Genomic DNA, 27,511 nt, shown 5'->3' with positions numbered 1-27,511 from the left:
GTTCTCAAGTTTTATTTTGGTCCAAATGAATTTTTTCCCCCAGTAAATATCACTGGACTGTCATGCCTTTAGCAGAAAGGAAAGTAAGCAACAGAATATACAGTAGCTGTTTTGGAAGTTTATGCAACAGTACAGTGTTAATCAGCAAACTCAGCTGGATGCAAAAGGAAAAGCTCACCATGGCCTCATGCTCTCTGCTTTTGGACAGGTGCCAGGGGACCTGAGCCAGACCTCTGACGATCCCAGCCTATCTGACTTTGAGACGTAAGTGGCCTCCTACTCGCTGTTCTTTTTATATTTGTATGTGTTTATATTGGAGGTGGTGTACAGCAAGCCTCTTTTGAGAATCAAATCGATGGTATGGAATTCCATAAAGCGATGCCTCCGATCGGACTGTGCTAAAAATAGGGAAGCTGAATGCTGCTTCTGTTTTTACATTTAGAGCCTTCACGCTCCCCTTCCACATAGCTATAACCTTTGTACCTGAGAAGATTTCAGTCATCAGTCAGTCTAAAGAAAAGGCATACAATGTTAAACTTGTGTGTTCAACAAAAATTGTTTTCCAGTAATGGTTCCTGGTTGTATGGTTTTCCAGTAATGGCCCCCACCCCTCCAGTTTTCAAAGGAGTGCTTTGTCATACCCCTGGGCAGATGAAGTGATCATAGCTACACTAATCTTCTGTTGAGGTTCTCTAATTAGACTTTCCCAATTTGTTTTCTCCTTCCTTGTCTCTCAAAGAACACAACGTGCCCTTGTCAACGTGTGGATCCCCTCTGTGTTCCTTCAAGGTCGGGCTGCCAACGCCTATCATGTATATCAGGTAGTTCTTTTAAGCAGAATGTAATCTACCATGCACTCCAGAAAATGTTTAATCTTCTCTTTACCACCCTTGTCCTCACAGTATGTATTGCTCTGTCAGCTGGACTGTACAGAAAGTTAGCTGACTTAAGCCAAGTCCAGTGGTTCTCAACCAGGGGGCCTCAGTATTTAAGTTACTAGATAATAATATAGTACAACACCAAAACTAGAACATGGATATGTGAAGTGGTATTGGTGCACACAGAACTGCTTGCTTTTGCATGTCAGCTTTCCAAACCCAGCATTGTTAGGTTACTGATTATGAACGATTATCAATCCAAATTGGATCTTAACAGTCCTAACCCAGCATTTGAGTTGGAAAAAAAAAACCCCAGCATGTTGACATATTGTTTAAACGGGTGATATGACACCTTTGTAATTTAGCTGTTTTCATGCGATAGTGACCCATGCACTTTCTGTAACAGTATAGATTACCAAGAGACCCTACTACGGTAAGTAGCAATAGTGCCCCCACGTATTAGTTGATTTTGCTGAGTGAATTGGTTTTTGACAGCGTTTTTCGATTTTCTCTGAGTGTTCCCTTGAGTCTGGCCTTGAAATGGATCCCTATGGAAACGGATCCATTGTTTTTTTCAAGGCATGACTGATGGATAATGCTTTCCATTATTTTAGATTTAACCCTGTATATCAGGGCTTCTCATTTCCTGATATGATTGAGGACTCCAGAGAGTGTGCTTCCCACGTGAGCACTGATGTCATCAGCATGTTTATATGTGTAACCTGTGTCATTTTAAAGAGCTTGTCATGATTTTTCTTGATGTTCAGTGAGCCATTGGTCAAGAATTAGGTTTTGCAGTTAGTTTTTTTTTTTAATGGAATAGCACAGCGAAACCAAATATGATATTTGGCAGGCACAAACCAAATATGATATTTGTCTGTTATGACAACGTGTTCTTGAAAAGTAATGGAAGAGTGCAGTTTAAGGGGTCAAGACAACCTTTACTGATGTTATCAGGGGTCTATTCATTACCCAAGCCTTTAGTGCATAAAAAGAGAGAAGGCAGGGAAAAAACGAGGTTGAATGTTGGTGAGTGCACCAAGGGGCCAAGGTTAACCTATTAACCCTTGCTATTTGACGGCATACATACACGCTCTGTACATACATGCTCTGTAAGCATCTCTATCTCTCTTCTTTCTCTCTCTCTACACACATTTATATTATATTATATTATTATAGACTAAAAAATATAGAAAATACAATAAAAGCAGCAATATTGTAAAATATTACTCCAGTATTCAGTGTCACATGTAATTTTAGAATAAGATTTTTTTTTATTAAAAAAAAAAAAATCTGTCACTTCTGATTATTTAAAAAATCTTACCCCAAACCAATAAAATATACCTAATATCTTTACAACTACAATTTTTAATTGCTATATATAATTATTAGACATAATATCATGCTATCCTTATTTATTTAGTCATTGATTTAGATTAATCAAATGTCTCTTTGTCCCAGCCCACGGCAGTGCTTGTTGATTGAAAAAATTAACAAGCTATGAGCCCCAAGAACAAAACTATATTTTTTATAAATATACTTCTGCACCCATTCCACATGCTAACTGGTCTTTTAACAATGCCAAAGTGGAAAAGTACAGAGTGTGATGCACCTCCATGTAAATCCACTACAATTGATAGTTTTCAGTCACGTGACCGGCTCGAAGACTTGGAGGTCAAAACATCCATAGAACTGCTGCGCAAGCCTGTCAATTTTTCATCTATTTCACAGCCGCAAATATTTAGATCACATATTTAGAATAAAACAAAGGTATTTCTGAACAAAATGCAAGTTTTGGCCATTTGCAATCCACATTAAGGACCTGCGGCAATATTTCAATCATAAACAGTGTGACAAAGCATTGTAAAAACACTTAAAGTGCCTTAATATATTTAAAACAGTAATATTAAAATATCAAATACAGTAATCACCACATTAATGATGCATAGTTTACACAGGCAAGCAGATGAGGCCGGGAACATGAACGCAATCCGCTTAACGGTTCAGTATTTTCCTTCTAATGGTTTTCTATGGGAAGCAATTTAATGTGATACTTTGCACATTGCGTTTTTATTCTGGCTTCATCCTCTTGCCTGTACAAAATATTCATCATCAATAAGGTGTCCACTGAAACTCTCCTTTTAATATCTGCATTTTACTACATTATTACTTGATGCAATCTGCGTAAAAATAGCTGGCGGTCAGTGGAGCAAAGCTGCGTTTTGCCCGCCAGGTGGGCGTTCCTATGAGGGTGTGACGTCACGTGAAAACTATCAATAGATCCTCAAAATTCATTGACATAACTAAACATCAGCATGGATGACAGTACTTTCTGATCTATATTGAGTGATTCTATAATTCAGCTACAAAAAGTCATCTGGCCTCCTGAATGTTTAATTTAATGACTCAATGACTCCAGAGTCAATTTTTTAGTCTGGAGTCCTGAATCAGGCATCTCCTGGCAGCAGATTATGGCACATTACCACCACCATCCAAAATTGCAGCTCCTCCATTTCCCACTTTTGTGTTTCTGCCTCTCGTCTGTGCTTTGAAATTACCCTCTATAAAATAAATCAGACTGCTGTTGGATTCCATATAAAGAACGTAATTGATCTTCTAATATTACCAGAGCTTTGTTTTGCTGTGAAGAATTCTACCTCCTCTGTTTCATGTCACATAATGAAAAAATATAACAGATGCCTAAAACAACTCATTCAAGCTTATACAATTTCGCCGGAAAGGGTTATTAAAAAAGCGGATGTAATGACTGTTATAATGTGGATTTACAGGGGCTTTGTCGTTCTGCTGTTTTCCTTTTTTTTTTCCAGTGCAGACGTTCTTGGTGATACCTCAGAAATGGCCTGTATGCTGTGTACGGTTGTGCCCATTTGATGTACTGTATGTGTGATCTGTGGTTTCATTCTCAAGTGTTAATGGTGCTGCTCTGCCTTTGTAAATGTCCTCTGTAAATCAGTGTTGCTGCGGTGATAGTGTCTTATTAACGGATTTTATATGGTGGCAGGCAGCAATCGCAGCTCTCATCATTGGTCATGCAGTTACAGGACACCTTTCTCTCTTTTCATCTCCTTGTTCTTTTCTCCTTACCCTTCCCTCATATCTCTTTTCTTCAAAGACATCAGAGGTGCAGATGAGACATGTGCGCTGCTTCATACATATAGACAGGGTCGACGCTGCAGGGGTCTGTCGAGGGGCCGTCCCCACACTATTGTCAGCCAAAATGCTTTGACCAAACTATTATATATTCCCATTTGTTTTTAAATGCAACATTTGAAAATAAATGCATTAGTAAATTAAAATCACATGTAAAAACAAAAAAGTGAAATTATGTACTCTGAGGTGTTGGACCTTGGCATATGCGATATAGGAGGTTGTGGGGCGGTGTGTGCAGATGCTGCTCTTATATTTGGGTCAATTTCATTGAATCACACCCCCTCTCTTTTCTGCTCATCCCTCTGGTTGAAAATTAATGTTGACCTAGTAGGTATCTTTATCCAAACAGTTCCCTGTGCTGCCCCCTCTCTCTTTAGTTACTGTCTGTCTGTATATTAACAGGATAGTCATATTATTAGTATCATTCATATTGTTTTTATATATTTATTAAAATTGTTTTTTGGTACCACTTTAGTATGGGGAGGAATTCTCACTATTAACTAGTTGTTTATTAGCATGCCTATTATTAACATATTAGCGGTTTATTATTACTTATATAGCACATATTCTGCGTGACCATATTCTACATCCCTAATATACCCAATACCTAAACTTAACTTAACTACCTTACTATTAATAAGTAGCAAATTAGGAGTTTATATAGCCAAAAGTCATAGTTATTGGTTTGTTAATAGTGAGAATTAGACCTTAAAATAAAGTCTGAGCCTTTTTTTTTTTTTTTTTTTTACCCATGTATCTGCTTGGTCTTATAATATCTTGTAGCCTCTATTAGGGTTTACATAAAAAATGCATGTTTTTTCAACTAGGTACTTTTACTTTTTAATGATGTGAAATTGTAACAAACATGAGTGTTCTAACATATTAATAGCTGAATACTTTAATAAATGGAGATTGAACATGAATAAATACATAAAGAAGTAAAACACAAAATAGATAATAGACTGTATCTTCACAATCTTTTATGATGCCTTTAAATCCATCATGGTGTCAGGTTATCTCTGGAGATTATTAGGTTGTGGGATGTGACAGCATCTCTTAAAATGTATAAATGTGTGTTTTAAACTGTCAGGATCATGGACTGTTTTTGTCGTGTTTAATCTTTTATGATGCCTTTAAATCCATCATGGTGTCTGGTTATCTCTGGAGATTATTAGGTTGTGGCATGTGACAGCATCTCTTAAAATGTATAAATGTGTGTTTTAAACTGTCAGGATCATGGACTGTTTTTGTCGTGTTTGTGCTCCCCGTGTGTTCCGTTACCTAGTTTCTCCCTCATGTTAATTGTTAATTTGATTCCAGGTGTCTTTCCTTAGTTCCTTGATTGGCCTGTCTATAAAAGCCCCAGTTCATTCAGTTAGTGTTTGTCGGTCCTTGAATGTCTTCCCTGCCTGTGCTCCATGTAACCCTGTTGGATATTAAAGACTCTAGCATTGTGAATTCTCCGTGTCTCCTCGTTCCATGTTCCTGACTCCCTGAGAAACGTGACAGAAGGACCGACCGAAACAGTTACCTCCGTTTGTACCCTCCATTTTATTTCTCGTTTTCTCAGTGTTTTTTCTTTCCGTTGTGTCCCTATGTATCCCCTCGTCCGGCCGGAATTCCTGCTGAAGCAGGAGGACCAATCTCTCGAGGACCATACAAGACTGCTCCTGTTATTAGGTGCGAGAGCCGGCAACAGAGCCTGCCAACGTGGGAGAATGCCGCGGACAGTGAGAGCGTGGAGAGGAGCTCCGCCCACTGCATCGTGGTTGAGGGTGAGCTGATTATACAGCTGGGACTGCTGGACATGGCGGGGGATCTGATTGACTGGGAGACAGATCTGAAGATCGAACTGCCCCCTCTCCTCTCTCCGTCGTTTCCGCTGGTTCCGTCCAGCCCTGAGGGGGCTCCCGATCCTCCAGTGCCCGCTCCTTGAAAGTGCCCGCTCCTCGAAAATGCCCTCCATTGCCCGCTCCTCAAAAATGCCCGTCCTCCCACCCGCTCCTGCCTCCTCCACCGCTGTCGTCTGGCAGCCCCTCCGCTCGCCCTCTGCCCCCCATTTGTACTGAGCGAGCCCCACAGGACTGCCATCCTCCAGTGTCGCCGTGGTCGGAGTTTCCCTCAACTCTGCCTCCAGCCTCTGAGGCCCAGACTCCGCCTCGGCCCGTTGACCCGCCGGCTCCACCATGGCTCCTAGCTCCCTCCTCTCCGCCGTGGCCCATCTGTTAACTGGTTCCGCCGGGCTCCCTCGTCCCTCCGGCTCCGCCTTGGTCTGGCGTCGACCATCCCGCGCTTCGGGACTCCACTCCTCCGGCTGCGCCTCGTCCCTTCGTCCCTCTGGCTCCGTCAGGCTCCTTCATCCCCTCGGCTCCTCCTCAGTCCTCTGTCGCTCCGGCTCCACCGCAGCCATCTGGATCCCCATATCCGCCTCGGTCGCCGGCGACATCTGTTCCGCATTGGTCCCGCGGATCCTCCCCGTTGCCCTTGCTCTTCGGCTTTCCGGCTCCTCTTCCACCTGCTCTGCCGCCGTTGGTCGGCCCCCTGGAGTCGGCAGCCATTCCTCCTCCATGGCTCCTCCCTCCGTCGGCTCCACCGTGGGCCACCGTCATGGCTGCGGCCTGGGTCCAGCTGTGCTCCTCCTGCTCCGGGTCCCTCCTGTCTCTTCCCTGGCTCCTCCCTCCTTCGTCGCCCCCCTGGTCTCTGTCTGCCGGCCCCCTCCCAGGTGTCCGTCCTCCTCCTGAGCCGCCTCCCAACTTCCCACCCGCCCCTCCCCTTTGTATGTTTCTACAGTGCGAAGACGCACCTTCTGGGAGGGGGCGTTATGTCAGGATCAAGGACTGTTTTTGTTGTGTTTTTTGCTCCACGTGTGTTCCGTTACCTAGTTTCTCCTTCATGTTAATTGTTAATTTGATTCCAGGTGTCTCTCCTTAGTTCCTTGATTATCCTGTCTTTAAAAGCCCCAGTTCATTCAGTTAGTGTTTGTCGTTCCTTGAATGTCTTCCTTGCCTGTGCTTCATGTAACCCTGTTGGATATTAAAGACTCTAGTTTTGTGAATTCTCTGTGTCTCCTCGTTCCGTGTTCTTGACTCCCTGAGAAATGTGACATAAACAGATTATACATAATGCATGTATTAACACAGCTGTAAATTACATTTGACTTATTTAGAACTGTTACATTTTGTTAAGATTATCCTGGCACAGGCCCCAAGTGTAGACTGGGCTCTGTTACACACTCTGATTCCCTCTACAAAGTAATAGTGTTTTTGCCTCAGTACTTAAAAAGGGACTAGAATAGCTTCCTTTGCAAGGCTTTCCCTGGTGTTGCTGTACTTTTTCCTGTTCCAGTGCTCTGGGTTTGCTCTTAGCTTTCTGAAGTGCACATATACAAGCACTGAACTCCTCAGTCAGAATTCAGTTTTTTTTTTTTTTAAATTAGTTATTCCCTTTGATCAGCAAAACCAGCTGAGCCCAGTGCCTCCGAACTCAACAAAGTTCTTTTTTTTATGAACTAATGAGATTTGATAACGCTTCTTTTTTTCCTCTCCCTTTTATTTCCATTCTGAATATTTCCTATAGCTAATGATTAGGGTAAGAACACAACCAAATTATGTGTTTGTACTCGTGTCTTCTAACGTGAATGCTCTGTGGTAACTGAGCATTGGTATTACGTAAGTTAATGTGAAATGACTTCTCTAGTGATAGCATTGAATATGCACACATAAGTGACTATTGAATTAGTATAAATCTGTAGAAAAGTGGACATCTCCATAATTCATGTCATCGTCTCTCCCCAGAGATGTAGCGAAGTCTCTAATATCAGTATCACAGCCTCCAGTCGCCTGCCCATTAAAATAGTCTCATTTAAACTGAATCTTGCTTGACTTCAAAAGGAAAATGACAGATGCTGCATGCATGAGCATGGCGTAGTGTGCAAAGCTGAACCGTGCATATGTATTTTGAAGGATATTACGCTGATTATAGTGTAATGATGATCAGGATGGTGAAGCCGGTGATTATGATTATAATGAGAATCACGATGCCGGTTAGTAAGATAATGATTCTCATTGCAGTCAGATCATCGCCAGGCTGTTATTAATTGCAAATTACTTTGCACGTCGACATTAAAAATTGCCCGCTGGCTATTGTGCCACTCCATTTGATTGAAATCTGGCAGGGAGGGCACTTGTGATGAATGGATCATTGCTCGTTTTTCTTGATTGTATCTTAAGAGACATCTTCTATAGATAGGAAAAGTATCCAGCTGTTCTGTAGTTTCTTGTTTTCATTCAGCCCCTCACACTCAGAAGAAGTTTTAGGGCTAAATTTAAATGTATAGTTCATCCAATAATAAAAATTTGCTGGTAATTTACTCACACTCAGGCCATCCAGATAATGTGCATTTTTCTACAGAAGAACAACAAGATGATTTTCTGTTGCATGATGATGTTTGTGTGGTATATTGCGTGAACTGACACCATTGTTGTTTACATGCATCCTGCCTCTCACTTTTAAACAACAATGGTGACAGTTACAGGTATTGTTTGGTTTCTTCTACAGACTGATCATTTCACTTCATAACACCTCAATATATTGTCTGGAGCCTCGGGTATTAATTCTGTTCTAATTTTATTTTTTGTACCTGCTTTTGTGACTCAAAATTAAGAATTCTTGGATGACCTGAGGGTGAGTGAAATAACAGCACATTTAAATTTTCGATTAATGTATTTGAATTACATTTTCATTACAATTTCCATTAATTTGGATTACAGTTTTACTATAAACTACTGTAATAGGCTTAAAGGGTTAGTTCACCCAAAAATGAAAATTATGTCATTAATTACTCACCCTCATGCCGTTCCATTTTGGAGAGTAGTCCAGAATGTAATCAATGTAATCAGCGCTGTTCACGTTCAGCATGCGCACGCTTTATCCTGAACATAAACAGCGCTGATTACGTTCTGGGGTACTCTCCAAAATGGCGGAAGATGGTATTCGGGGAGAGGAATTGCTGAATAAATTGTTATTATTGTTTTCTTTGCGCACAAAAATTATTCTCATAGCTTCGTAAAATTACGGTTGAACCCCTGATGTCACATGGACTATTTTACAGATGTCCTTGCTATGTTTCTGTGCCTTGATCATGATAGTATCCTTGCTGTCTATGGAGGGTCAGAGAGCTCTCAGATTCCATCAAAAATATCTTAATTTGTGTTCTGAAGATGAACGAAAGTCTTCCGGGTTTGGAACGATATGAGGGTGAGTAATTAATGACGGAATTTGAACTAAACATTTAATGTGGTGCATTTTGTCAGCCATACAAAGATGAAGCAGACAAGATTTTGTAATAGTAATAATAAATTGATTGTGTTTTAAATATACAACAACCAGGTTTATATATTTATCACTCATAAATCCAATTAGTTTCAATCTCATACATTTTAACTAATTAAATAATGCTTATTCCACATCTAGCTAATTTAGCCATGTTCATATTTTTTAACTGAATACATTTAATTGTTTTCGTAGTCAACGGAGTTATGCTGATTCAAAGTTTTAAAGAATCAGTGGTGACCAGTTAAATAAAAGCATTTTGAAAATATAATTGAAATAAAAACAGAAATATGGAAATGGTTCATAAGGAACTATACCGTAATTATTTTGAGTAGAAATCTTACCTGTTTCTTGCCTTTTTCATTTATATATGACTGAGAAATATACATCACGTGGATGCATGGATCACATATCCAAATGGAGGGACATTTAATATGCAATTTAAATACATAGATCTTAAATGTAGGCCTAAATATTTTTTTGAGTAGACTAGGGCTGCCACTAACGACCATTTTTATTTCGATTAATCTAACGACTAATTTTTTGATTAATCGATTAATCTAAACGATTAATTTCCCGCAAAAAAATAAACAATTTTACTTAATATTTTATTAAACCAAATGAAATCTAAATTTCTGTGAAGCGAAGTGCAACATAGAGTGCAAGAAGCAAGTGTCCATCTCATATCCAAATCACTGAAATCAAAGTTCAGTATTATAGTGTGAGAATGACAACATATCCACGTGTTCTAGTCTACTAATAATAAAATTATAATCAAAAAAACACTTTTTAAAGAAGTATTTACCAGAAATATTATTTACCAGAATTTATTTAGGGGAAAAATGTAAATGTGCAGTATTTCTGAAAAAATACTTTTTTTAAATATAAAATCTATTAATTGGAGATGCTTTTTATTATTAAAATTTAATGGAACAATTAAAATGGAATCCAGAAAATAATGGAAAACAGAATTTGGTACAGATAAAATGGTAAAACTCAATTAATTAGACTTTAGATTAGATTAATTAATTGATTTTTGATTAATAAAATTTAAAAAACTGAATTTGGAAATAAAATGGATTTCATAGGGCCCAATAATTATGTGTGTGTATATATATATATATATATATATATATATATATATATATATATATATATATATATATATATATATATATATATATATATATATATATATATATATATATATATATATATATATTTTTTTTTTTTTTGTGGTAATAAAAATGGATTTAAGTGAACAATAGCTTTTAAAATGACTTAAAGTACATATATAATAGCAATGATGCAATACTAATTAGTTCAAATAAAGTATCAAAAGCAAGAAATCATATGGTTTTATTGAAGAAAACTGTTAAAAAACAATGTATTCTAAACAATAGAGCTAATGTAGATTACGCATTACAACAAAGGCCTGCAGGAGGCGCCGACAGCCTGATGATTGTTTTTACACATTACTGTTTAATATTGACCAAGCACCATTTAATTCAAACGTACACTTAATCTTTAATATTTGGCCTTTTCTTTTGGACAGAAATGCTATAGCCACTGTAATTAAATGAATATGTGGACATCAAACCGTCTAAACTCAGAGTGAGGGTTTGAGCTTTTATTTTGTAATCGCGATGTATTCTCCTGTGTTTGTGTAGATTTATAAATGATTTACCTTACAAATCTGATGAAATGGCGCGCGTTGCGTTCCCAGATGAAGGTTATAATAAACACCAACTCACAACAACATGCAGAGATGAGTTTGAGATGCTCCACATGTAAATGATAACAGTTCCTGTGGAGCTACTGTGAACGGAGCCGCTGTGAGACGCACGTGCTGAACCTACACGCATGTAAATAATTAAAGAGCATATACTGTGTTAGAACTGCATCGCATATAATTATTTAATTAAATCATAGCGTTTGTGAATTCGCAATTATGCTTAATTATGATTTTTAAATGGGTTTAATATATCATGCAGCCTTGGAAAATAGTCTAATAATGTGTTTTATGGATTCTCTTCAGTGAAATGCGGCACTTCCGGTATTTTGCCGGTTAGTCGATGCAGCAAAATGAAGTCGACGATTTTTAATAATGGACTAGTCGCGACGAATTGACGAATCACGACAGCCCTATGTAGACCTTACAATACCAATTTTATTTCATGTATTATCAATCATACTGAGAGGTTTCCAGAAGTTTGTCATGGGTTATGGCAGGTCACTTTTTGCTGTGGTATTTGCTCATGTCTGAATGGTTGATTTATTAGGTTAATACCCAGGGAAGGGAGAAGGTGTGAGAGTGTATGTTTAACCTTTCAGAATGGGGCTCGTTACAAAGCAGAACTGATCTCCTACTCATCCTCATTATGGTGACTGTGGAGCTGCACTCATGACTAATTCATACAGAGCTCACTGGGGCCAGAACCTCACTGAACGCTGGGAAGGCTCAATGACTTCATCATAGCTGTATGAGGAGACAAGATGTCAGTTCCCTGAAACTCCCTTTTCTCAGTTTCCCCTGCCTTTCCCTTCTATGCTTTTCTCTCTTGGCTGCTCAAATGGAGTTTCAAATCCTTGCACAAATATAATAAATTTGAGAGTGATATTGTGGCTATCAGTATTTCATGGATGCTTGATTTGGGCCCCGAGCAATATGTGCCACATTCTTGAATATTTCATTTCATAAGAGTGAGACCTGTCTAGATGGACCTTTTTATAGACTATATATTTATGTGTTCTCCTAAACTGGTGTATCCAAAGCACTTTTTTGTCTCATTTAACCATTCCATACCTTTAACCATACCTCTTAATCAACACGAAACCAGATGTGTTCATTTTATGTAATAGAAAAAGTATGAAATATCACTCTAGATCTTTTAGCATGATTTAAATTGGCCAATTATTGCAGTGATGCACTTTTAAACTCAAAGCAATCGATATGTGGGTAAAAACTGACTCGCCAATAAGTAGCTTCCTCTATTGCTTGTTTGTCTATTACGAGTTTTGACGGTTTTGTGAGCAGAAAGACTTGACAGCTAATTATTTATAAATGAAGTCCAGATGAGACCTTTCAGAAGAAACAAATCACAATTTGAGTATCATTGAGGCTCAACAAGCAAGCATGAAATGTTACCTACAAGTGAAAGATGGCATCATTTGTGCACATTTTTAATGAGAAGACCATTGGAGACCAGGAACAGAAACATCTTTGTTGTTTGGAAAATGTAGGGACAAATGTGATGATATTCCATTCTTGCAGATTTGCATTGAGTTCAGTGTTTTCATTCTTTCTGCGTTTGCAGTTTGAGGAAATCTAGAATCTGTGTTTGTCATAATTGCATTTGCATTGATGTTGCTTTCTGTGCTTCAGTTGAGACACATAAACCCATAATAAGAATTTGCAACTGCCTGTTTAAACTTTTTAAATGTCTCAATTATTTTAAGGATGTGACATATCTTGAATTAAATGTATCTTAAATATACTATAATCAGAATCAGAATTCAGTATTAGAATTAGCTTTATTGCCAGGTATGTTTGCACATACAAGGAATTTGTTGTAGTGACAGTAGCTCCACAGTGTGACAGAATGACAGCGACAGGACAGGTCACAGATAATAAAAAAAATAATGTACAAATATGCAAAATGGACAATATGCAAAATAGCACAAACACAATATACACAATAGACAATTCAGTATGTTAGGTGCACATTTGAAATGTAATAAGTATGATAGTGTTGTGTGTTTCATGTTTATTTTTAAGAGTTCAAGTGTTCATGAGATGGATTGCCTGAGGGAAGAAACTGTTCCTATGGCTGGTCGTTCTGGTGCTCAGAGCTCTGTAGAGTCGACCAGACGGTAACAGTTCAAGGAGGGAGTGTGCTGGATGTGAGGGGTCCAGAGTGATTTTACATGTCCTTTTGCTCACTCTGGATAAGTACAGTTCTTGGAGAGTGGAGAGGGACTTCTGAGGTCAGATTTGGTAGCTGAGCTGAATCAGACAGTTATTAAAGTGCAGAGGACGGATTCAATGATGGCAAAGTAGAACTGTTTCAGTAAGTCCTGTGGCAGGTTGAACTTCCTCAGCTGGCGAAGGAAGTACAACGGCTGTTGGGCCTTTTTGACAATAGAGTCAATGTGAATGTCCCACTTCAGGTCCTGAGAGATGGTGCTGCCCAGGAATCTGAATGACTCCACTGCAGTCACAGTGCTGTTCATGATGGTGAGTGGGGGGAGAGCAGGGGAGTTTCTCCTGAAGTCCACAATCATCTCCACAGTTTTGAGCGTGTTAAGCTCCAGGTTGTTGAGACTGCACCAGACAGCCAGCTCCTTAACCTTAACCTCCTGTCTGTAAGCAGACTCGTCACCATCCTGAATGAGGCCGATCAGTGTGGTGTCGTCTGCAAACTTCAGGAGCTTGACAGAGGGGTCTTTAGAGGTGCAGTCGTTGGTGTAGAGGGAGAAGAGCAGTGGGGAGAGAACGCAGCCCTGAGGAGCTCCAGTGCTGATCATACAGGTGCTGGATGTGTATTTTCCCAGCCTCACTACTGCTGCCTGTCTGTCAAGAAGTTGTTGATCCACTGACAGACAGAGGTCTAGAACGATAGTGTTTTTTTTTTGTTAACAACTGTTTGAGTTTTATTTTGTGGAACAGTAATACAAAACAAAAATCAGCTGTACAAATTTAAAACCCACCCCAACCCATCCCACCCCTTGGTAGACTAAAAAAAATTAAATTAAAATAAATAAAATTACATACATAATAATAAAAATAAACACATATGAATTAATATTAATAGATAAATAACAATAAAATAATTTTTTCAAAGATTTTAGAAAAGAAGACAACATTAAAAGCTGAATGCCATGAATGAACAGTTTTCAAGTTAGATCCATGTATACGAGAAGTAGAGAGTTCCATTGAGATAATGTCCAACAAATACACCGTCCAGGTTCGTCTGTCCATTGTTTGAGGAGGATTCCAACTGTTGACAAGCAATTTTTTTGCTGCTGTGACAGCAGGTAGCAGTAAAGATCTTTGTTGGACGGACAAGGTGAAGTCCCAAAAGTCATTCATGAAAAAATGGTGCGGAGTCAAACCTATCTCAGTATCCAACAAATCCAAAAAGGTGAGAGAGAGGGGCAAAAAAAAGCAAAAACGTGCCTAAAACTCCTTGGGAACAGAGATTATACTTTGGAGAAGACGACAGATTCATATAAAAGTGTTTCAATGGAGTCAAGTAAACCATATGCAGTAATTTCCAGTGAATCATTTGGTGATTAGGGTTTTTAGAAGACAATTTAAACATACCCCATACCTGATCGGAAAATAAAACATTCACATCCTCATTAAGATCCTTAGCCCAAACAGTTGTAATAGATAAAGGTTTGTATGAATGCTCAAGAAGAAAGAGATAGATGACTGAAGCAGAGGAGGAAGATTCCTCAGAAGGAAGGAATCATGAAAGAAAAGAAATTAATACGTGGGAGAACATTAATTTTAATCACCGATATACAGGCCTGAAAAGAAGTAGGAAGACGAGACCAATTTTTCAAATCTGAGGATACTTTGGCTAGAATACCATTATAGTTTTTTGAGACGATTGATTGACGAAGGAAAAACATCTATCCCCAAGTACTTAAAGTTTTGAACCAATGGAATAGATATAGAATGGGACATGGAATCAATTTTAGAATTGAGGGGAAGTAAACATGACTTACTCCAATTGATTTTAAACCCTGAGAGAGATCCAAAATGGTCAAATAAATTCAACACATGAGGAATAGAATGTGACAGCTTCTCCAAAAACAATAAGATATCATGAGTTTTCTGTATATTTATGCCTATTCATAAATTTCTCTAGACGACGAGATAGTACTTTAGCATATAATTTAACATCAGTCCTTATCAAAGAAAGTGGCCGGTAACTAGAACAGGAAGTCTGATTTTTATCTTTTTTTTAACAAGAGAGAAATAACAGCTATATTAATAGATAGGTGAAATGAGCCTTGAAAACTGAAAAATGTATCAAATGTAAAGTAGTATACAATTCGATTGGAATGCCATCTACGCCTGGGGATTTCCCCTTGTTCAGAGATCGAATTGCTGACTCCAGCTCCTGAAGAGAGATTCAGCCTGGTATTCTGAATCTGAATCTGACAGCCTAGGTAAATCAAGGTTGGACAGAAAAGATGCAAAAGAGTCAGAGTCACCATCAGCGTCAGAAGTATTGAGGTTAGAGTAAAAAGAGTGAAAGGCAACATTAATGTCTTTTCCCTGTTGCGTAATCTTAGGGCTAAAAGGTATGTTGGTCTACTCCCTTGAAAATAGTAATTCTGCCTGGATCTTTGAATCAGGAATTCTGCTCTGGATCTCAGTAATGAATTGAGTTCGGACCTAACCGCCATGATTTTACTGAGTGTATTGTCGGAGAAACAACGCTGATTATCTCTGGTCAGATTCTGGAGCTGTGATTCCAGTTCGACTATCTTTTTGTGTCGGTTTTTCTGAAGGAAAGAGGCATATGAAATTTAGTTATTCCTTATAAATCCTTTAACTGCATTCCAAAGTGTTCGAGGATCATCCACTGAACCTTGGTTAATTTCAATAAACTCAGCAAATTTATTTCTGAATTGACTGCAAAAATTTTCATCCTGTAACAATTTAGGGGTAAATCGCTATCTAGTGGCACGAGATGGCCAAGGAATCAAAGATAATCTGCACAAATTTCCATCATGATCTGACAGAGATAAGGAACAGATATCGGCATCATGAACAGCTGAAGATAAAGAAGTAGAAATGAAAATATAGTCAATTCGCGAATAGGATTTATGAGTAGCAGAAAAGAAAGTGAAAGACTTAGAAGACTTTAATAAACGGCAACTATCCACCAACGAGGATGAGGTTACGCATTGCCGAAATTTGTCAGAACACAAAGCTTGAGAGTGGGAATCCTTTGGTCCAGATATATCTAGGATATGCGACTTACAGAATTCATATCTGCACCCAATACAATTTCAAAATCTGAAAACTTCAAGAGATAGGTTGACAAAACAGAGAAAAAAGTAGGGTCAGGAGTACTAGGGGCATAAACTGAGAGAAATACAATATTCCTATTCTCAACCTTTATCTAAAATAGTAATATTTAAAGTCCTCAGGACCAATATTAGGACACCCTTGGTTTTAGTATCTGAAGATGAGTGAGATACCACTTCATAAAACTTATTATTACACTTGTGTATATCCTCCTCTTTCAAATGGGATTCTTGAACTAACACTATATCAATCTTTCTTCTTAGCAAAAAATCCAGAAAACCTGTATGTTTGTGAGGGCCGTTTAGACCATTAATATTACAACTCAGAATATTAAGGTCAGTCATAGGTATCACACAGAATTACTGCATAATAAGACAAAATACAAGTTTGAAAATAAAACCAGTTGAGTCTACCATTAAACCACCCCCCACCCTCCCCGTTACCATTAAAAAAAACATAAACACATTCCCAAAGAAAGAAAGAAAAGAGAGATAAAGAATTCAACTAAAACAAATAAAATATCATAATCAGTAAGCGATACTGTATGCACAATGAACTATGAATTAAGAAGTGAACATTAAAGTGAACAGTGAAAGACACAGTCACCTAACCATTTACAGCAGAGGTCCCCAACCACCGGATCGCGACCCACTACCGGGCCATGGAAGAATTCCTACCGGGTCGTGAGAATGTTCGGGGGAAAATGTGTATAGATATGACGCTCTGTTATTTATTGTGCGTAAATTATTGCTCTATTCTGTATTTTCGTTGTATGTTATTAATATAGAGATGCAATTTGACGATTTCATGTTAAATTAGTAAATAAAAGATTGCTCTGATCTGTCATATAGGCTATTAGGGCTTAAACGGATCGCAGTTGATGCGTGATATATGGACCAGCGCGCACAAGAATAGAGACATGTTTCAGACAGCATGGCATACCAATTTGTTTCCTTTTTCATGTATCCTTGCGTTTAAGATACATATGCATGGGGTTTACTGTTACGTCGCATTACTGGAAATATTTCTGTTTTAAACCATAAAGGCGAGCCCATTGATATCACACAAGCAACGTGCAAACTTTGCGCAATAGCTATGCCGGGGAACGTCTTAACTTCTGTCATACAGAAAGTGAAAGTAAAAAATAAATGCTGCATTAACAGCGCATATTCTCTGAGACAACAAGAGATGAATCTACTTCAACATGTGCTGATAACAGTATAAATGAATAGACCGTTTTAAAGACCCCATCCATAACACACCCATTCACACACACTTGGTTCTTAGAATGTCCTCAAGGTGTGTAACAGTGTGCTCCATCTTGTCAATCATATCGCTTGAGTTTGTTGACTTGGGTTTCTTCTTAATCGGAGAAGCCGACGGAGACAACTCCTGATGTTTACGACTGCATGCCATCAGGTAAAGCACAACCAATGAATAGAACTTAAAACAAAACAAAAAAAATCTGCAAAAAGAGGCCAAATGTACGGAGCTCTACTCAAGTGCAACTAGGTTCATGAGCACGTCACGTGACTCCTGGAAAGATAGTGTTAAAGGCCGAGCTGAAGTCCACAAACAGGATCCTCACATAAGTCCCTGGTCTGTCCAGGTGTTGCAGTAAGTAATGCAGTCCCATGTTGACTGCATCATTCACAGACCTGTTTGCTCTGTAGGCAAACTGCAGGGGGTCCAGTGATGTCCTTCAGATAAGCCAAAACCAGTTTTTCAAACATGACTTCATGACCACAGATGTTAAAGCCACAGGTCTGTAGTCGTTAAGTCCTGTTATCTTGGGTTTCTTTGGGACGGGGATGATGGTGGAGCGTTTGAAGCATGAGGGGATTGCACACAGGTCCAGTGATCTGTTGAAGATCTGTGTGAAGATGGGGGCCAGCTGGTCAGCACAGGATTTCAGACAGGCTGGTGTCACACCGTCTGGGCCTGGTGCCTTCCTTCTCTTGTTCTTTTTGAAGACCTGGCACACGTCATTTTCTCTTATCTGCAGTTCAGGTGTGGGGGAGAGGGGGGTTGCAGGAGGTGTGAATGTAGGTCGGAATAAGATGAACCAAACAGTGATCAGAGAGTCCTAAAGCTGCCAGTGGGACAGTGATATGCATCCTTTATTGTTGTGTAACAGTGATCCAGTATATTACTGTCTCTGGTGGGACATGTAACATGCTGTCTGTATTTTGGCAGTCACAGGAGAGATTTGCTTTATTAAAGTCCCCTAGAATGATTAGAACAGAGTCCGGGTGTTGTTGTTCTGTTTCTTTGATCTGATCAGCGAGTTTCTGTAAAGCTGAGCTCGCGTACGCTTGCAGTGGAATGTAGACACTCATGAGAATGAACTAGCAGAACTCTCGTGGCGAGTAGAAAGGTTTACAGTTGATGAAAAGCATTTCTAGATCTGAACAGCACATCTTCTTTAACACTGTTACATCTGTTCACCACCTTTCATTGTTGTAGAAGCATGTCCCGCTGCCGCGCGATTTCCCCGTTGATTCCGCTTCGCGATCTGCTCTGATCAACTGGAAATTAGGCAGATGTAACGCACCGTTCAGCCAGGTTTCCGTGAAACACTCCTTGTTTAACCGGGAAAGCACAAGGAGTTCGTCAGCTTGGTTGGGTAGAGAGCGGAGATTAGCCAGATGGATGCTAGGCAACGGCATTCGAAATCCTTGCTGTCTGAGCTTCACGAGCGCGCCGGCTCGCTTCCCCCGTCTGCGCGTCCTAAAGCATCTAAACAGCACCGCAGCTCCTCCGACTACTATGTTCAGCAAAACATCCGAGTAATCGAAAACCGGTTGGAGATTTTGTGGCGTGTTCTGCTGAATGTTTAGCAGTTCTTCCCTGATGGTGTTTGACAAACAAAAAAACAGAAAAAACTAACAAAAACACTAAAACAACTGGCGAGCCAAGCACAAGCACACTATAATGTGTGTATGTGTGTGTGTGTGTGTGTGTGTGTGTGCGTATGTATGTATGTATGTATGTATATATGTGCATGTACAATTCAAAAATTTGGGGTCAAATTTTTAATGGAAATTTTTAGTTTTGAAAAAAGTCTTAGAAAGGGCTGGAATATAGAAATGTGCATGTACAATTCAAAAATTTGGGGTCAAATTTTTAATGGAAATTTTTAGTTTTGAAAAAAGTCTTAGAAAGGGCTGGAATATAGAAATATTATGAAATATTACTTCTAAAAATATACAACATGAGTTCCGGAAATGTTGGGACATTTTTTAAATTTGAAAAAAATAAAAGAATTTAAAATCACATGAGCCAATATTTTGTTCACAATAGATAACATAAATGTTTAAACTGAGAAATGTTATCATTTAAAATTTGATGCCTGCTACAGGTCTCAAAATAGTTGGGACGGGGACATGTTTACCATGGTGTGCATCTCCTCTTCATTTCAAAACAGTTTGAAGATGTCTGGGCATCAAGGTTATGAGTTTCTGGAGTTTTAGTGTTGGAATTTTAACTAACAGGAGAAGGGGTGAAGGCGGGTCTCTGGTGCCTCAAAACCAGTTGCTTCGGGCAGATGGGGCTCGTTAACCTTGATTGGTAGCCCATCTAGGAGAAGGTAAACTCCGATCCTAAAACTCCAGTGCCTTGCGGCTATACCCACCCATGGGAAGGCTAGGGGAGTAAACCCCGATTTCAAATCCGGAGATGGAGTCCCAAAGGCAGTCCGACGCTGTCTTCAACGTCCTTCCGGCAACTCCTGCGACGCCGCTGGTGCCAAGCTGTATCGGCATTCGCCTTTCCCTTGGATCCACCAGCTGCGCAGAGAGGGGGAGTCTGCTGCATGGGCAACAGCTGATTCTCCATACTACCCTGCCCAGGCTTCGTAGTTTCCACTGGAGAGGACACTCCAGCATCACCACAAGTTGGCGGCATGGAAACTACACCATCGTCTCACGTAGACGGAAGGATGCCGACGAGTGTTGGAATTTGGTCCCATTCTTGCCTGATATAGGTTTCCAGCTGCTGAAGAGTTCGTGGTCCTCTTTGACGTATTTTTCGTTTCAGCACCCGCACTCTTCTACTGCGAAGCCATGCTGTTGTAATAGCTGCAGTATGTGGTTTTGTATTGTCCTGCTGAAATGCACGTCGTGTGGAGGGGAACATATGTTGCTCTAAAACCTTTATATACCTTTCAGCATTCATAGTGCCTTCCAAAACATGCAAGCTGCTCATACCGTATGCACTTATGCACCCCCATACCATCAGAGATGATGGCTTTTGAACTGAACACTGATGACACGCTGGAAGGTCTAACTTCTCTTTAGCCCGGAGGACATGACGTCCATGATTTCCAACAAGAATGTCAAATTTGGACTCGTCTGACCATAGAACACTTTTCCACTTTGAAACAGTCCATTTTTAATGAGCCTTGGCCCACAGGACACGACGGCGCTTCTGGACCATGTTCACATATGGCTTCCTTTTTGCATGATAGAGCTTTAGTTGGTATCTGCAGATGGCACGACGGATTGTGTTTACCGACAGGGGTTTCTGGAAGTATCCCTGGGCCCATTTAGTAATGTCAATGACAGAATCATGCCGATGAGTGATGCAGTGTCATCTGAGGGCCCGAAGACCACGGGCATCCATCAAAGGTCTTCGGCCTTGTCCCTTACGCACAGAGATTTCTCTAGTTTCTCTGAATCTTTTGATGATGTTATGCACTGTAGATGATGAGATTTGCAAAGCCTTTGTAATTTGACGTTGAGGAATATTGTTTTTAAAGTATTCCACAATCTTTTTATGCACTCTTTCACAGACTGGAGAGCCTCTGCCCATCTTTATTTCTAAGAGACTCTGCCTCTCTAAGACATCCCTTTTATAGCTAATCATTACAGTCCTGATGTCAATTAACTTAATTAGTTGTTAGATGTTCTCCCAGCTGAATCTTTTCAAAATTTCTGGCTTTTTCAGCCCTTTGTTTCCCCCGTGTCAACTTTTTTGAGACCTGTAGCAGGCATCAAATTTGAAATGAGCTCATTTAGTGGATAAAAGTGTAAAATTTCTCAGTTTAAACATTTATGTCCTCTATGATCTATTTTGAATAAAATATTAGCTCATTTGATTTGAAAGTCTTTTAGTTGTCATGTTATTCAAATTTAAAACACGTCCCAACATGTTTGGAATTCGGGTTGTGTTTTTTTATTCTAATACATTGTATAATGCAATTTATTTCTGTGACAGCAAAGCTAAATATTGAGCATCATTACTCCAGTCTACAGCGTTAAATGATTCTTCGAAAATCATTCTAATGTGCTACTTTGGTGCTCAAGAAACATTTCTTATTATATTGAAAACATTTGTAATGCTTAATATTTTTGTGGAAACCATGAAACCGCATTTTTAAGGACCCATTGATAAATAGAAAATTCAAAAAGAACAGCATTTATATAAAACATCAATCTTTTGTAAGATTATACCGCATTTTAATGAATATATTATATCCTTGTTAAATGAATGTAATAATTGATAAAAACATCCTTGTAGTATTTATTAGCCCCCTGTACAATTGGGTGTTTAAAAAGCAATTTAACCAAAGTTAAAAGAGCAAAAATACAAATTATTTTTGGCTGTATTGAACTTGAGCATTTGATGGTTTGTGTGGTGCATGTGCTCATACTAGTCAAGATTGCATCTTTATAGTTATCACACTCTCTTAACCTTTAAGGCAATGCACCCAGAGCAGATTGCCTATACACTGGGATGGGGCTTGGGAAATTGAGAGAGATCTATATGAGATGCATAGTAGCATATCAGGAGCAAGTTAATTTAGGAAAATAAAATGGGCAATACCAACAGGTGAAATGGCCTGTCAGCATTTCTTGCTGAACGAATCTGGATATGAATGGGTTGTATAGTCAGTGTTGGTCCAGGTTTTTTACAGTGGTAGAAAGTTCTTCTCTGTTTGAACATTTGCAGTGGCATTTGCTGTCTCAACTGGTCTTGCTTCATGACCCAGATTTTGCATTGGACCTAATGCCATTATACAAAAGTAAATAATCAAGCATTGCCATATATTAATATTACCAGAAACTGCATATACTGAGGAGAAAATTGAAAGATTGTGATTTCTGATTCTGGTTGTTTCATGCATGAAACATTTCTATAGTGTCATGCCTTCAGCAGCCATTAATTGACCACACTAAACAAATTTAGTCAACTTTAGCACTAGCTGTATGTGAACTGTTATTTAAGATGATGTAATATTTAAAGTAAAAACAACCCAGAGTGCAGTAAATATGGTTCAAGCAACATATTAGCCATATTAGCATCTAACTGTAGGCTAAATTTGGTTAACTTAGAGTTTGATTGGGACCATGACCTTTGACATCAACAACATTGGTTTTTGGCATGATTTTCACCTCCTTTTAAAAAGTTGATAAGGGTATTTACTTTGCTGTACTGAACATGCATGATCTTCAGGGTTTGTTACAGTCTATTATTTGTATTTAGCTTTGATTTTTTTTTTTTTCAATCTGAAACAAAACCTTTCGCTGTCCAATCGGAACAGACCCCTGACCCACCGCTTGTGAACCATTGCCTTATTTCCACAATTCCCCATCTGTTATTTTTCCTATTGAATCATTTTACATCTCCCTCTAAATCCAGCTACGATCAACAGCAGTCACACCTTTAATAAAGTTCTTAGTGGAACTCAAGCACTAATTGCCTTCCTCACATGCTGCCGCGTGATCGCACTAACCCAGACTAACAGTATTTATGGGCCCATCTGCTGCTGTCTCCTCAGTCCTGTCTGCATCACTCCTTCACGCCTACGCTGGTTCTCAACATTGTTTGACTCGACCCACAGTGGCCAGAATTTTAGAGGGCATCACGCCATCAGATCTTGCACAAAATGAGATCGATGTATGTTGGACAGAAAGGTCAGGCTGAGGATGGCACACCAGCTCCATGCCTAGATTATTTTTGCCTTCTGACTCTTATTTTATTCTGTTATTTCAGCAGCATTCAACTGTAAGTGGTTTGCTGTTTTGGTTATTTTTCAAGGTGACAAATAAGGTGAGATCGTTTATGGTATTATTAGATTTATAACAATAATAAAATGTTTTTCCCTGAGTTATTTTATGTAAGTGTTTCTCTTCACTGCTAGTTATTACACTGCCGTTCAAAAGTTTGGGATCAGTAAGATTTTTCATGTTTTTTTAATGGAGTCTGCTCATCAAGGCTGTATTTATTTGATCAAAAATACAGAAAAAAAACTAATATTGTTAAATATTATTGCAATTTCTAATATTGGCTTCCTATTTTAATATACTTTAAAATATAATTTAAGTCTCTTATGCTCAACAAAGCTGTATTTATTTGATCAAAAATAACAGTAAGAACAGTATTCATAACAATATTATGAAATATTAATACAATTTTAAATGTTTTCTATTTGAATGAATTTTAAAATGTAATTTATTCCTGTGATGATAAAGCTGATTTTTTTTCAACAGCCGTTACTCCAGTCTTCAGTGTCACATGATCCTTCAGAAAACATTCTAATATGCTGCTATGCTGCTCAAGAAACATTTCTTATTATTAAAAAACAGTAGGGAAAGTTGCTCTGCTTACTATTTTTGTTGGAAACGGTGATGCATTTTTTCTGGACTCTTAATAAAAAGTAAAAAAAAAAATTTAAATCTTTTTATATATGTCATTAATGTCACTTTTTGATCAATTTAATGCATCTTTGGTGAATAAAATTATGTATATTAAAAAAAAAAGTTTACTTACTGACCCCAAAACTTTTGAATGGTAGTGTATTATTAGGTATAATCTAACATTAATACTGATTCGATGCGGTCTGTCTTTTAGCTGCTCTAATTTTCTTTAGGACTATTTTCCTGTTCGATTGCAGAGAGCATATTAAAGCTAAGTGAATTTGACCATTCATGCATGTAACCATGCTTTACCACAAGTGCTTACTGGGTTTTACTCGTATTTTGAGGTTCTTGAATGTCATCTGGAAGGATAATGGTTACACTTTGAAGATGACATGCGCACACACACCTGCTTGCACTTTACACACAGGTGACAGATGTTGTGGCTGAATGTTCCTAATGAAAAACTCTTCTCACTCCTCCTTATTGCTCCCTCTCTTCCTTTTCCTTCCTCTCTTCATTTCTCTCTCTGGCTCTGTCATTCCTTTTACACCATGACTCTGGCACAGCAATCTTCCAAATGGATTCTATTTTCTGCCTAATTTGGCAAATGTTTTGTCTCGGTAGAACTGGAGTGTGGAGTGAACTTGGGGGTGGGTGTTAAATTGTAGGGCTGTGTACCATGATGAGTGTGCTTTCCAGAATCACACAAAACTGTATAATTAGATTTACTTGTGAATGGAGTTATTTAAGATGCACTACGTAGTGTAACCTGGTTTTTGACAGACCATCGAAATTCTGTTCAGTATAACACAAGAGTTGGTTCCAGTCCTCTAACTTGGTCCCTGCTGGACTTTTAGTAACTCTCTTAAAATGCACTTTTCGCACTCTCACCGTTTTATTTAATTTGTCCATTAACAGTTTCCAAAAGTAGATGGAGTCACAGCTGTACTTTTTTAGAAATTATTTTTTTTACAAGATGTTTCAGACCATAAAAGGAGATTTTTTTTTAATGTCACGCACATGCTCATCCATATAATGGCAGTATTTGGCGATCGGTATGAAGGTTTTTTTATGGAAGCAGAATAATGACAATAGTTTTTGAAACATAAAGCATGCTGAATTCCACAAATCGAAAAAAAAGATGCATTGCAATTAACAGTGCTTGCATTTTAATGCCTTGTATTTCCAGGACTTGCATTTTTAGGTCCTGAAATTTAACATAGTTGTTTATTTAAGCTGTGAATATTTCAATTAAAAATATTTCACACACATTTTCATAATTAAAAATTCAATAATTCATATTCCCCTTACAGAATTCACTTCCAAAATATTCAATCTGTTTAAAAATACGATGTATAATATTCAACAGGCAAATTTCGGTCATTTTATTTCACTTTCCAAATTCGCTGCCACAAATTCAGTGGTTAAAATTCAGCAGAAAATTCCGCGTTGCACATCCGGGACCCACAGGAATAGCAGTAGAGCACCGATGCATGATCTACAGCTGATGTCGGCCGCTCACCAGCAGGTGGCGCAAGCGGCTGTTGATGAAGGCCGTATGTGGATCAAGTCATTCATTTACAAAAACAGATTTTGATTTGCAGAAATGGAGCAAGAGCTAAGTAGAAGTTTTGGTTATTTTTTATTCTTTATTTCGGTTGCTTAGTTTCTGTAACTTTGTATCATGACCTGTGTGACGCTGTGCTGTAATACTGGGGTTCCCCTCATACGTCACACTCCAGGATTCCCCACGACGCATAACGCGCCTCAGTGATATAACTAATACAGTGATACAAGACCTCAGATCTCAGAACACACTTTACTGATGATTATGTGAACTATATCGACAGTGAAGCAGATGTGGAACATGTTCCAACGGTTGTAGTACGTTGCTAGGTACAAAACTGACTTACTACAGGTTAGATTTTGCCAATATCTCCCTTATGGTATGCACAGTACACAAATATATTTTTTGAAAAAAGCTACATAAGGGTTTTTCATGTTCCACAGGTTGTAGTACGTTGTCATTTTGCCAATATCTCCCTTACTGTATGTACAATTTACAATTATTTAAAACAAAAACCAAAAAAAATCTGTAAGACCCCAAAAAGGAATTGTTCATGTTCTAGAGGTTGTAGTATACAATATTGATGTACTTTATGTACATTAAGGGAGGTATTAGCAAAATTTCAACTATAGTAAGTCAGTCTAGTCACTAGGAATGTACTACAAACTTTGGAGCAAAAAACAAACAAAACAAACCTGTGAATTACAGTAATTTCTTGAGAATAATTATATACTGCATGTACAGTGAGGAAGATGTTGGCAAAATTTCAACTGTAGTAAGTCAGTCTGGTCACTAGTAACATTTGGAGCTGGAAAATTCCATTTTGGTGAATTACTGTAATTTTGTTCATAAAAATATTTGTGTAGTGTACATGCTTAGGGAAAGTATTGTCTAAGGCGAGATATTTGCAGTATTTATTTAGTCAGTTTGAGTACATTATTCATTTACTGTAAACATTAATTTGAATACATTATTGAAATTTAATAATTACATTTAAATAATTAAATAAATTATTACTTTGTTTTGTACTGTGAGATAAATGTGCAGACGGTCCCTAAAGCAGCCTAGGCGAATATGCAGCGAATATCAAACCTAAAACTACCGCGCTTGGTTTTCTATGGGAGAAAAAATGGTTTGGTGAAACTTGTTGGTTGTGGGCTCATATTCTGAGCTCATCTGCTTAAATGTACATAATATACAGTAACAAATTTGATTAATATCACTGAGGCAACAAATCACGTTAAGTGCTTTCTTTATGAGAAATTAACGTGCGGTTTTGCGCATTCAGTAACTTGCGTTCATATCCTCATCTGTTTGCATGATCAGTAAGATCTGAGTTTGGTCTTTTAATAGGCTTGTTTGAGAAGAGCAAAATCTGCATCACCGTTGATCACCGCGAGATGCATGCCGGTTAGAAAAGTGTCCGAGTTTTTCATTTTTATTATTTATTATTAAACGTATAAGATTCACAGGGGAAATAGTCAAAGCAATAAAATACATACACAGCCAGAATACAAAACAGTAAATACCTAAATAAAAGTAATAACAAAAAAGAAATATAAAGTGAAAAACAAATAAATAAAAAGTGTCCGAGTTCCTTCCGCCTTGTTCTGATGTCATGCTGACGTGCATGCTGACGTGCACTTTGGATGCCACTGAATTTGTGGCATCCAAAGTGCACACACACACCGTGAACACACACCCGGAGCAGTGGGCAGCCATTTATGCTGCGGCGCCCGGGGAGCAGTTGGGGGTTCGGTGCCTTGCTCAAGGGCACCTCAGTCGTGGTATTGAGGGTGGCGAGAGCGTTGGACATTCACTCACCCCATCTACAATCCCTGCCGGCCCGAGACTCGAACCCGCAACCTTT

General features: G+C 38.6%; 1 protein-coding gene across 2 annotated transcripts in view; it reads left to right on the top strand.

The window, feature by feature from the left end:
* Window positions 1-27,511, top strand: part of LOC306857693 (sorting nexin-29-like) — a 148,262-nt gene that overhangs the window by 83,819 nt on the left and 36,932 nt on the right. The window contains exons 17-18 of one of the 2 annotated variants that reach the window (XM_079397752.1): window positions 209-264; window positions 740-821. In XM_079397752.1, the coding sequence (XP_079253878.1) occupies window positions 209-264; window positions 740-821 (138 nt within the window). The remainder of the gene's footprint in view (window positions 1-208; window positions 265-739; window positions 822-27,511) is intronic. The other variant, XR_013783131.1, reaches the window with a different exon arrangement.

Source organism: Barbus barbus (genome assembly GCF_936440315.1).
Source record: "Barbus barbus genome assembly, chromosome: 38".
NCBI lineage: Eukaryota > Metazoa > Chordata > Actinopteri > Cypriniformes > Cyprinidae > Barbus > Barbus barbus.
Note: the sequence above shows the minus strand (reverse complement) of the source record. Positions and strands in the feature narration are given on the sequence as shown.